The sequence below is a fragment of the Osmerus mordax genome, chromosome 22, assembly GCF_038355195.1.
Source record: "Osmerus mordax isolate fOsmMor3 chromosome 22, fOsmMor3.pri, whole genome shotgun sequence".
Classification (NCBI taxonomy): Eukaryota; Metazoa; Chordata; class Actinopteri; order Osmeriformes; family Osmeridae; genus Osmerus; species Osmerus mordax.
Window position 1 is genome coordinate 12,364,058 of NC_090071.1, and position 11,786 is coordinate 12,375,843.

The following is an 11,786-nucleotide window of genomic DNA, read 5'->3' on the forward strand; positions in this document are numbered from 1 at the left end:
GGACCCCAGTCTTACAGGGTTTATTTCTGTCCCTTGGTTCTGCCCAGAACTCCACCACTGGGCCGGCCCGCCTCTTAAACCCAGATTAAGGCTGTTTACGTAATCTGGCCTCCTGTTGGAGATTGGAGAGAGAGACATCTGGCAGCAGAATCCCTCCCTGGCCTGATCTGGGAGACCTCCTGTAGTCTATCTGTGTTGCCACTGCACCAACCAATCACTCCATTAACCTACCACCAAAAAACACAATCGCACAACCACAACCACCGCAACACACAACTCCTAGCACTGCCATGTAGCACTTTATCATCCAACTATTCAACCACACAACCATACAATTACGTAAACAATCCCTCCAACATCTAATCATGCCATGTTTCAACATTCAACCTAACTATTTAACTATTGTATCATCTAACCATCCAGACTGTCAGAGCACATGGTCTGATCCTCTGCTCGAAGGATTGTACAACGTCTATCTTTTATCTATGTTTGGAGTGAAACTGATATTTTTCCCGCAATCCACACCCAATTTCGTTCTCAATCTGTCCCCTATTTTCGTTTATTTTTTAGATCTCTTTAGGAATGTTTTCTGTCCTGTTTATGGGTCCACTCCTGGCTTTGTTGTTAGAGTGCTCCCTTGTGGTCAATGCTAGCACGACGATCTGAGTTGTTACACCACAGAGGTCAGAGAGATCAGAAAGGTGCACAGGCTTCTGAGTGAGCCACGTCCAATCACAGACATCCTTAATTAGTCCCTATAATCAGACAGACTGGCACACTCATATGACATGTCACATGACATATATGTACACTACCGTTCAAAAGTTTGGGGTCACTTAGAAATTTCCTTATTTTTCAAAGAAAAGCACTTTTTTTCAATGAAGATAACATTAAATTAATCAGAAAAACACTATACATTGTTAATGTGGTAAATGACTATTCTAGGTGGAAACGTCTGTTTTTTTATGAAATATCTACATAGGTGTATAGAGGCCCATTTCAAGCAACTCTCACTACAGTGTTCAAATGGTACATTGTGTTTGCTAATTACCTTAGAAGACTAATGGATGATTAGAAGAATTAGAATTAAAATGCCAAAGGTCTCCAATGCTGTAATTGCTGCAAATGGAGCATTCTTTGACGAAAGCAAAGTTTGAAGAACAAAATTAATATTTCAAATAAAAATAATTATTTCTAACCTTGTAAATGTCTTGACTATATTTTCTATTCATTTTGCAACTTATTTGATAAATAAAAGTGTGAGTTTTCATGGAAAACTGTCTGAATTGTCTGGGTGACCCCAAACTTTTGAACGGTAGTGTACATAATTTGTAACTCCTTTATTTTTGAAGTGTTTTTACCATACAGCTTACATTCAGCCCTGTGCTGTGTTATCAAAAACACAGAATGCAGAGAAGATGGAGACCAAAGGAACTTTGTTTACATCTTGCAGGTGACTGGTTGGCTGGCTGCTCCATCACACTTTCATTGGCCCTGGGACGCTCCTCTTTCACACAACCAAACCCCTTCCTTCACTTCTAATCCCGACATGGAACCCACCAAAGTCCAGTCAGAAGGCGGCTTGAACGTCACCCTCACCATCAGGCTTCTGATGCACGGCAAGGTAGGCTGCATTCCACCGCTGAGAACAGCAAGCCACAAGTGGTCACAGTCCAATACGAAGGACATCAAAGCTACCCGTCTTGTTCAAACACTAGCGTCAGGATGTTCATACTGACTCAGGTCTTTTTTATCTCTCCAGGAGGTGGGCAGCATTATTGGCAAGGTAAGAACTATAATAATTGAGCGCATATGTTTTGTACCCAGTGAGATGATAAACTCTGATAAATCTACAGTCAACTCCAGAATTATTGGCACCCCTTGGCAAAGATGAGTAAAAAGTTTTATAAAGAGGTCACCTTTTGTAATTCTACTTCATGTCACATTGGACAAAAGAGAACAATCTCTTTATGAATGTTTTCTGTCCTGTTTATGGGTCCACTCTTGGCTGTGTTGTTAGAGTGCTCCCTTGTGGTCAATGCTAGCACGGCAATCTGAGTTGTTACACCATCGAGGTGAGAGAGGGCCAACTTTCAATTTAAGTATTTATTTTGAGAAAATAAATCTGGTATTAAGAAATAAATATTTTTCTAGTAACCATGTGTGCCAGAATTATTGGCGGTGGAATGAGCTGAAGGGGAGAGTGCACAAGAGAGGACCTAAGACCCTGGATGATCTGGAGAGATTCTGGAGAGAGGAATGCTCTCAGATTTCATGCTCTGTATTCTCCAACCTTAATAGATGTTGAAGAGAAGACTGGGAGCAGTTTTATTGGCAAAGGGAGCTTGTACAAAGCATTCAATGTAGGGGTGCCAATAATTGTGGCACACATTATTTCCCAAAAAACAATTTGTTGATGACAGATTTCTCAAATCTGATTTTCTTTCCTTTACTTCAATTGAAGGTTGGATTGCTCTAACATGAAAATATAAAAATGAGTTACAAAAAGGTGACTTTTTTATAACACTTTTTACTCATCTTTGCCAAGGGGGGCCAATAGTTCTGGAGTTGACTGTATCTGTTCTTTCTGTAGGTCTGGTTAGGTATCTGATAGATCTGTCTGTTTTTTCCTTTCAGAAAGGAGAGACGGTGAAGAAGATGCGTGAGGAGGTAAGTGCAGAATAAATGGATGAATGAATGGATGAATGAGCAAATGAATCAAAAGTGAATGAATGGATGAATGAATGAATGAATTAAATAATGTATCTCAAATGAAAAAAGAAAAGAAAATGGTGAAGCGGTTACATTTACATTTAGTCATTTAGCAGACACTCTTATCCAGAGCGACTTACAGTAAGTACAGGGACATTCCCCCCGAAGCAAGTAGGGTGAAGTGCCTTGTGCCCAAGGACACAACGTCAATTGACACGGCAGGGAATCAAACTCGCAACCTTCAGATTACTAGCCCGACTCCCTCATCGCTCAGCCATTTGACTCCCTTGTGGGGCAAAGTTCAAAAAGATGCATATTGCATATATGCATATTCAGTAAAAACACAGACAATGTATTTACGTGTGTGTGTGTGTGTATGTGTGTGTTGGTCCTCCAGAGTGGCGCCCGTATCAACATTTCTGAGGGTAACTGTCCAGAGAGGATAGTCACTATCACCGGACCCACAGACGCCATCTTCAAGGCCTTCGCCATGATAGCCTACAAGTTTGAAGAGGTAATACATACACACACAATACACATTTGCAGACATGGGGTCTACACACAACTTGTCATACCAAACATTCATCCTTCATGTACTCCTCCCAGGATATCATAAACTCCATGAGCAACAGCCCAGCCACCAGCAAGCCCCCGGTCACCCTGCGTCTGGTTGTGCCGGCCAGCCAGTGTGGCTCTCTCATAGGCAAGGGGGGCTCCAAAATCAAAGAGATGCGGGAGGTAAGCAATGATGGCTACTAATGTATTTAATAAGGGTTTAATGAGAACGATCAACAGTAAACAGATGTGAGAGGGGAGTGGTGCAATGGGGGGGTATGTTGTGGGGGGGGGGGGGGGGTGATGACAGAAGTATATTGCTGCCTGACTAGAAGGGTTTGAGGACTAACGACAGCATACTGCCCCCCGCCCCACCCCTTTCCCCCTTCAATCCCACCCCAGTCCACCGGCTCACAGGTGCAGGTGGCAGGGGACATGCTGCCCAACTCCACAGAACGAGCAGTCACCATCTCTGGTGCCCCGGAGGCCATCATCCAGTGTGTGAAGCAGATCTGTGTGGTGATGCTGGAGGTAAAGTATTGTGGGATGATCCAGGACTCAAATCAAGGCTACCCACTCTTAGAAATAGTATTCACGGCTGATCATTAACTGTCGGATTCATTGTAGGATTAATTATCAATAATCAACACTGTCAGATTCAGTCAGGTTGATCTACATTTTCAATGCACCTCTTGTGGACCAGAAAGTGATGTCACAACATGGTGTCTATAAAGAACATGCATGTGTGATGTCACTGACTGCCTTCTCCCTAAGCACTATCCCTTAGTCTGTACCTTACTTGCATCTCTCTTTCATACACACACACAATTACTATCTTCACTCACAGTGTCTTTTTCTCTGAATATTTCTCTCTCACTCATTCCTTCGCTCCCAACTATTTTCATATAGTCTCTCTCTCCGACACACTTCCCTCTTCTCTAACACCCTCTCTCCCCTCTTTCCCCTCTCCCCAGTCCCCACCTAAAGGTGCCACTATCCCCTACCGTCCCAAGCCTGCCTCCACCCCGGTCCTCTTTTCAGGTGGCCAGGTAAGAGCGGACCCCCTGGGGGCCTCGGGAGCCAACCTCAGCCTCTTACTGCAGCACCAGCCACTGCCTGTTAGTGTCTCCAGGTTCTACTCACCCTCCTCAACACAACCTTGTCACAACCTCAACACTACCTTGTCACAACCTTGTCACAACCTCACCACAACCTTGCCTCACTGCTTCACACCCACTAGCATGGCCACGTTCACCGTGTTCCTATTATGACCCACCCAAGCACACAAATAATATGAATGTATTTTGATTACCTCAGTACATTTCCACACAATTCTGAGAAAACTAAATGGTTCTTACACCATTGGAAATATTGGGTGAAATACAGTCAGTTTGAATCAGTTACATGGAAATTTGTCACATAATCAAAATACGTTCATCTGAAGACCCCCTCAATAATAGGTCCATGGATGAATCTTTTGTCTGAGTGCAAGCACCAGCACCCTGTGCTCTCCCTGTGTCAGGTCATCTGATCTGGGATCAGTTTAGATCATCATGAGTAGAGCTAGTTGCCTAGTTCTCAATTAACTCATGTGAGAATCTGCACAAAAAAAAAAAATCCAATCTAGTCACAGTTGATCTCATTCTCTAACCCATGACATGGGTCTCCTGACCTCCATTCAGAAAACATATTCCTGCATGTGCTTTGCTTCATATCGCTGTCATATTGTTTTACATTGTATGTTTGACTATATATATATATATTATGTATACTTTAGTTGGCTATGTAATCAATGTAAAAGGGTAATTTATTGAGAATATAAAACTGAAAGCACTTACAGGATGTTGTAAGATAGCTGGCTCGGTGTATGACGTTCATAATGAAGCTACTCCACTCCATCTAGTGGTAGTACTGGGGAACTACAGTCCACAGATGGTAAGTGTTCTCTCCTCTTCCTCCTCCAGGCCTACACCATCCAGGGACAGTATGCCATCCCGCATCCAGATGTGAGTTTCTAAAACACACTGCAGCCTTTCCTCACTTTCTCACTTTCTCTCTCTCTCTCTTTCTTTTTATGACTCTCTCTCTTTCTCTACTCTCCATCTTATTCCAGTCCCCACAATCTATTCCTCTCTTTGCTTCCACTCCTCGTATTAATATTAACCGATAATATTAATACAACTTCTCTAAAGGGTAATTTCTGTTTCTTTCAACTCTGAAATTACTCTCTTCCTCTGGATTCTGTCAGGAGCCCAACTCCATAAGGCTTGGCCTGTGAAAACATGGGGATAGAATAAACAGAAATTAGAAGAAGAGATTTGTTGTTTGAATATACTGTGGCAAACAACCACAGGTGCCTGTGGAGAATGAAATCGTCACCATACCGCAACCTTAATTCCAGACATTCATGTGGGTTACAGATATCATATGCCTCTTTTGAAATCTCTTCAATTCTCTTTTTAAATCTCTTCAATTCATGTTTTTGAGGAAAGGTTTAGCTCACTAAAGATTGAAATCAGGGACAGTGCTTCTTTTTGCAACAAGGAATCCACAAGCTGTATGGTCAGGTAAGGGTGGCTGAGCTTGTGCTGACTCACGCTCCCAAAACTCAGGCCAAGTCCTCCATGAGTTTCTGCTCTTCCATTCCTCCACCCCCCCCCCCTCTCTCTTTGTTTATCTCTCTCACTCTCCTCCACGTCTCTGTGTCTCTGCGGATCCGCCAGTCCTCACTGTCTTCTTGTAGCCTTTCTCTGTGACAGACCTGGGTGTGTGTGTGTGTGTGTGTTCAGTCGCGCGCGTGTGTTTTAACAATGACCTCATAGTTCTGCTGTCCCTCCTACCCCCCTCAGCAGTTGACCAAGCTCCACCAGTTGGCTATGCAGCAAACCCCCTTTACCCCCCTTGGACAGACCACCCCTGCCTTCCCCGGTACGTAGTCACCTACAACACAACCCTTTACCAATATCCTTCTCTTCTATACCTCCAGAGACACACTCTTCCTCTCCTCTTTTCTCGCTGTCTCTCTTTAGGTCTGTCTCTCCTTTTCTCTTCTTCTTCTCCTGCTTCTCCTCCTCCTCCTCCTCCTCCTCCTCCTCCTCCTCCTCCTCCTTCTCTTCCTGTCGGTCTTTGTGCTGCCAGTGTCATCGCCCCCTGGTGGTTGCTATTGTTGACGTTGACGGGGAGGTCGTTTTTTGTTTTCGTTCTTTATTTGGTCTTGTCTGAGGTTGTGGTGGGTACATACTGAATGTATCTTAGGGCTGAGGCTCTGGAAATGGACAACTAACAAAAACATGTGAAACACACTACGTGTTTGTTGGGCTCACACAGGTGGGTCCTGACCATCTATGGCCTTTCCAGGAAGATCCCTAAAACCAGTCCCAGGTCTAGAAAGCTACATAATATTAGAGTATTTCGCCTTTCCCCATCCACCTCTATTTTATGCTGTTTCTCCTCTCTCTCTCTTCATCCATCCCTCTCTGTCTTTCCCTTTTATCTCCCTCCTCTTACTCCCATCCCTCTCTTTCTTGCTTTCCCCCTTTATCTTTCCCTTTGGCTCTTTCCTTTTCCTCGCCCCCCTCTCTCACCCTCACCCTCTCTCTCTCCCACTCTCGTTCTCTCTCTCTTTCTTCATCCACAGCAGGTCTGGATGCCAGTAACCAGGCCAGTACTCATGAACTCACCATTCCCAATGATGTGAGTATGAGGGCCATTTAATCTTTTACAGGATCTCACTGGATTCCCGTACTTGTGTTTGTGTGTGTGTGTGTGTGTGTGTGTGTGTGTATGTGTATGTAAGAGAGAGACAGAGAGTGTGTGTTTGTATCCATGACTAATTGTATGTGTCTGTGTTGGTGTCTGTGGGTGTGTGTGTGCGTGAATCTGGGTCTGTATGTTACTCAGTGATTGTATGCATGGATTGTATTCGTGTGTGTCTGTGAACCTATATGTGAGAGTCTGTGTTTATGTGTGATGACCTTGCCACATAGACCTATTTTTAAGTAGATCAAGCATCACAACTGTTTTAAAGATGGTGTCCTGTTAGTTTCAGTGCACAGTGGTGAATTAAAGCTAGCAAAACTTAACAAATAATAAATCTATGCTGCCTTTGACATGAGCAAAGAAATGGTGTGCTACTTTCCCCATTACGGATTTATTTTAAAATTCAATATAGTTCAGCAAAAATCTTGATGAAAAAGCTATTATTTTGAGCAGGGTTTTAGAACAGACAAATAATTATTGGGGAATTTTGAATTGTGTATTTTGACTGGAGTTAATAGGATAAAATCACTGGAACAATCCCCAACAATTCCAAAATGGAAATGCAATACCACCAAGATCCATCGGGGCCTGTGCTGGGGGTGGGGGCTTGCCTTGCCAGTGTCCCTCCTCTCTTATCATTCCCTTGTTGTAAGTCCCTCCTCCATCTTCTTCCCAGCTAATAGGCTGCATAATCGGGCGCCAGGGAACCAAAATCAACGAGATCCGTCAGATGTCTGGGGCACAGATCAAAATTGCTAATGCCATGGAAGGGTCATCAGAACGCCAGATCACCATTACCGGAACCCCTGCCAACATCAGCCTGGCTCAGTACCTCATCAATGCCAGGTTAGGGAATGCACACAAACACACACAAGTTACATCATTCCTGTCCTTCCTCAGTGTCCTTCCTCAGTAATACTGAAACAAATCATGGTCCAGCGGTGGATGAATTTAGTGACTGGGGCAAATGTTCCTTCTTGAACATAAATGTGTCCAAAACAAAGGAAATTATCATTGATTTTAGGAAGAAGCCTCCCTCTATTCTTCCTGCTTTTGTTTATGACCAGACTGTTAAGGTCGTTCAAGTATATCTGGGGACAATAATTGACCATATATTTACATTTAGCAGATGCTCTTATCCAGAGCGACTTACAGTAAGTACAGAGACATTCCCCCCGAGGCAAGTAGGGTGAAATGCCTTGCCCAAGGACACTATGTAATTTTCTCGGCCAGGAATCAAACCGGCAACCTTCCGATTAATAGCCAATTCCCTAACCCCTCAGCCATCTGACATCTATAAATTAAAATTTTAGCCAAATACTGATGTTGTTTGTGCAAAGGCTCATGCGTGTATGTACTTCTATCGGAAGTTTAGAAGTTTTAATGTTGACACCACTTTTATGAGAAGGTTTTATTCCTGTTTTATTGAGTCTGTTTTCACCTTGTCTTTTATTTGCTGGTTATTTTCATCTGGTCACAGACATAATCTGCCAAGATGCAGGACCAATAGATTCTAGATTTGTATTATGTTTTTTTGTGTTAATCATTTGTGAATGGATTGCTGGCTGTGCAACAAATTGCCCTGTGGGTATACCTAAGATCACCTTGCCTTACCTTATCATTCAATAGGAACATCTGCACACAGGCAAACAAAACATATACAGTCACAGTTACATTTGTGTACACACACACACACACACATACATAAATGTCATCATTCAACCTGCGACTAAATGCTGGTTTGTTTTCCCATCATGCCTCTGTGCAGGTTCAGAGATGTGGCAGCCATGTGGAATGACCCCTCCTCCATGACTACATCCTGAGAACCTGACTGGCTGAAAACCCTCCATCACATGACCACGGCAGATATGATGACCCGCACCTCACGACCCTGACCACGCCCACTGGACTCTGGGGCCCCGTCTCAATACTCTAGGAAATGCATCCTCCCTTTCTCACTTACGCACACCCTCACTTCCTCCCTTTCTGCATTTTGAAGAGTATTCCAACGGGGTCTGGATGAGACTGATAAAACCTGGATTGCCCTTAGATCTCCCTGTCCCTCTCGCCTAAAGCTGAAGGGCTCAAGGAGAGGGGGGGGACAACATTTTCAGAGGACAGAATAAAATGTTTTTGTTGATTATTTAGATTTTTCTTTTGTTTTCTAGAAATGATGTTGAAGCATGTTGAATGTTTAATAGGATAAAGTTGTGTTATTCTTCTATTCTGTCTCGCTTCTCACTCTTCATCTATCTCGCTATCTATTTCTGTTTCTAACTTTCTCTGTTAGTGCTGCGTCATTGGATTTCAGAATCCACCTACCTTCCCCCCCAAAAAAACGATAAAACTGTCAGAAAAAAAGTCAGAAAAAAACTTTTTCATTACATTTTCTAGCTGCTCAGTGATGCCATCGGCAGAATGTGTGGTGGGATGTAGCCAAATTATCAACTTTTGATGATACTTTGAGCTATTTAGAAAAGAGATATTTTTAAAAAGCAGAATGGTTCTATTTCCACCCCGTTTCAGATATTTGTCTACCTTCAAATCCAATCTCTACCCAAAAGTCTTTGCTGCATCACATGACCCTTTTGAGCCAATGGTATCACTCCTAGACCCCCCTTTACAATGTTTATTTCCTCTATTTGACATGCTTACTTCTTCTGCATGTGTTCTGTACAGTGCTTCTGTAGTTTTAGAGTGTACCAGTTCAGTGTGTGAATATTCCTGCTCGTTGTGGTTTGTCTCTTTGTGCTGCTCCAGATCCTCTCCGCCAAGCATTTTCATCCAATTTTTGTTTTGCCATTCACGTCTAGTCCTCCTCTTACCCCACAATGAAAAGCTTCCCTACACAGCCTTTAAATAATCCCCCTTATATAAGCAGAATTTACTGCTGCATGAATGGAAATTAGTGACATCAAATAATAATCAGTGGCAAAAAACTGTATCCATGACTGGACACTAAAAATGATTGTTTACTTGATATATATCTTTTACTGTTTCTAACTAAGACTAGTGTGGTGTTACCACACTTGTCCGCTACGCGACACTCATGCAATATACCTATTTCCCACTTCCTGATTATACTAAAGACTGCCTCTGAAGCGGGAGGAGTTAGTTTGGCCTAAAGCTAGTGCTGTGTCCAAATTCTCTTCAATGGCTCCCTTCCTCTGTCTGTGGGACTGCAGCTTAGCAGGCAAGAAGGAGAGGAAGCAATGGAAGGAAACGGGAAGGAAGCAAGTGATTAGGACAAGGCCTGTATGTTGTTTGGGCCGAGGAATGTTTTGGGGTTCGTGGGGTTGGAACCCATGGGGTACTGGGCGGGACTTGACCACTCAGTCTCTTTTTCACGATTGTTCATCTTCATTTTAGTTTCTCTCATATGGTTTACTTGTTTTAAGACGCTTTAGGTTTGTTTGAATGTCTTATTATATTTTTCATGGATTAAACATCTGCTACTTAATACTTGTTTTGCTCAAAAACAGATTAGTCGTTTTGCTCGTTTTAAAATAAAAGCTATTTATTAAGTGTTACATAATGTTGCATTATGACTTGCATTTGTTTGCTTCATGATGAATTAAGCTTGATTTGTTTTGTCTGTAGTTTATTTGATTTCATGGGTAAGTGTGGGCAATATTTGTTGCATTGTTTATAAATCTAGTTTAATCAGACTTCCTGTCTCTTATTGGTAAGGCTGCTGAGAAGGGACTTGTGGGTAGTGTTCTACGCCTCCTGAAGACAGCTCAGTCTTGACGGATGGCTGCTGAATGTTACCCTCCTAACACAGGTCAATCACTTACGGTCCAACGGCTTTCAAACAGTCAACACAGAAATGTGTTGATTAGGGTTCTATGACAATGTTTCAACTGATTTATTTTGTTCATGTCTGCTTGGTTTTTGAGTTTCTCTAATGCTAAGCTTACATTTTAAGCGCTTTGATCATTTTAAACGTGATATGTATATTGACCAAATGCTGTATGTACCGAGCGATGCATAGTAAACCATTATTCTGCAATAATTCTTACATTTTCATGTAAACTGAAGTAGTAATTCTAGTATTGATATTCTTATGGGTTTGTGTATTACACGTTTCATTATAAAAGTTGTCATAGGTTGTACTTCAATGGAATGTTCGTCATATAAAAAGTTACATGTATTTTCATTTGGCAAGCTTGCATTTTAGAACTGGTCATCTCTTTATCGGGAATTCTGTTCATATACAACAATATTGAGATAGTGAGTTTTTTAAACAGTGACATTCAGTGTAATTTCCACAACTTTAATATTCATTGAGATAGTGTATTGAAACTGTCTTTACTGATGTGGCTATGCTTAATCACAAACACATCCACTCAAACTAAGTCATAATGAAAATCACGCAATAATAAGTGACATGTGCAATTATTTATTCATTCATTTCGTTTTCTGTGAGTGTAAAGCATGAGGGGATTTCTGTGCTGCGACAGCAACAGATACTGAAGAAAAGACTGAAAAATGTTTTGCTTTGCTGTATATTTTGTTGTATTTTGGGGGCAATGTAACAAAGCTTGTCATATATTTTCAGTTGGATTATTTGCAATGTGCAAATCTATATTAGTTGTAAGTAATATATAATTACTTAGGTTTTACTTTAAAAAGTGTTGGTAAGTATGAAAACAAATAAAGATTTTTTCTCTCTGAGATTTTTTCAAGACATTATTTACATTTACATTTAGCAGACGCTCTTATCCAGAGCGACTTACAGTAAGTACAGGGACATTCCC

General features: G+C 42.0%; 1 protein-coding gene across 2 annotated transcripts; it reads left to right on the forward strand.

The window, feature by feature from the left end:
* The first annotated feature begins 1,549 nt into the window (after positions 1 to 1,549).
* Positions 1,550 to 8,849, forward strand: LOC136965934 (poly(rC)-binding protein 3-like). Of its 2 annotated transcripts, none has more exons than XM_067260237.1 (12): positions 1,550 to 1,624; positions 1,763 to 1,786; positions 2,638 to 2,670; positions 3,110 to 3,226; positions 3,319 to 3,450; positions 3,670 to 3,798; positions 4,242 to 4,385; positions 5,232 to 5,273; positions 6,120 to 6,195; positions 6,908 to 6,960; positions 7,703 to 7,872; positions 8,795 to 8,849. In XM_067260237.1, the coding sequence occupies exons 1-12, from the start codon at positions 1,550 to 1,552 to the stop codon at positions 8,847 to 8,849; spliced, it is 1,050 nt and encodes a 349-aa protein (XP_067116338.1). The 2 variants fall into 2 exon arrangements, with proteins under 2 accessions (XP_067116338.1, XP_067116339.1); XM_067260238.1 differs by having other exon boundaries at positions 4,242 to 4,316; positions 6,117 to 6,195.
* Positions 8,850 to 11,786: the final 2,937 nt, after the last annotated feature.

What these genes read in the sequence shown, in the direction of transcription:
- LOC136965934 (XM_067260237.1), top strand. Translation starts at nt 1,550, where the DNA reads ATGGAACCCACCAAAGTCCAGTCAGAAGGCGGCTTGAACGTCACCCTC. An exon ending in ATGCCATCCCGCATCCAGAT is followed by an intron (nt 5,274 to 6,119) that starts GTGAGTTTCTAA and finishes CCCCCTCAGCAG; the next exon opens with TTGACCAAGCTCCACCAGTT. An exon ending in AACTCACCATTCCCAATGAT is followed by an intron (nt 6,961 to 7,702) that starts GTGAGTATGAGG and finishes TCTTCTTCCCAG; the next exon opens with CTAATAGGCTGCATAATCGG.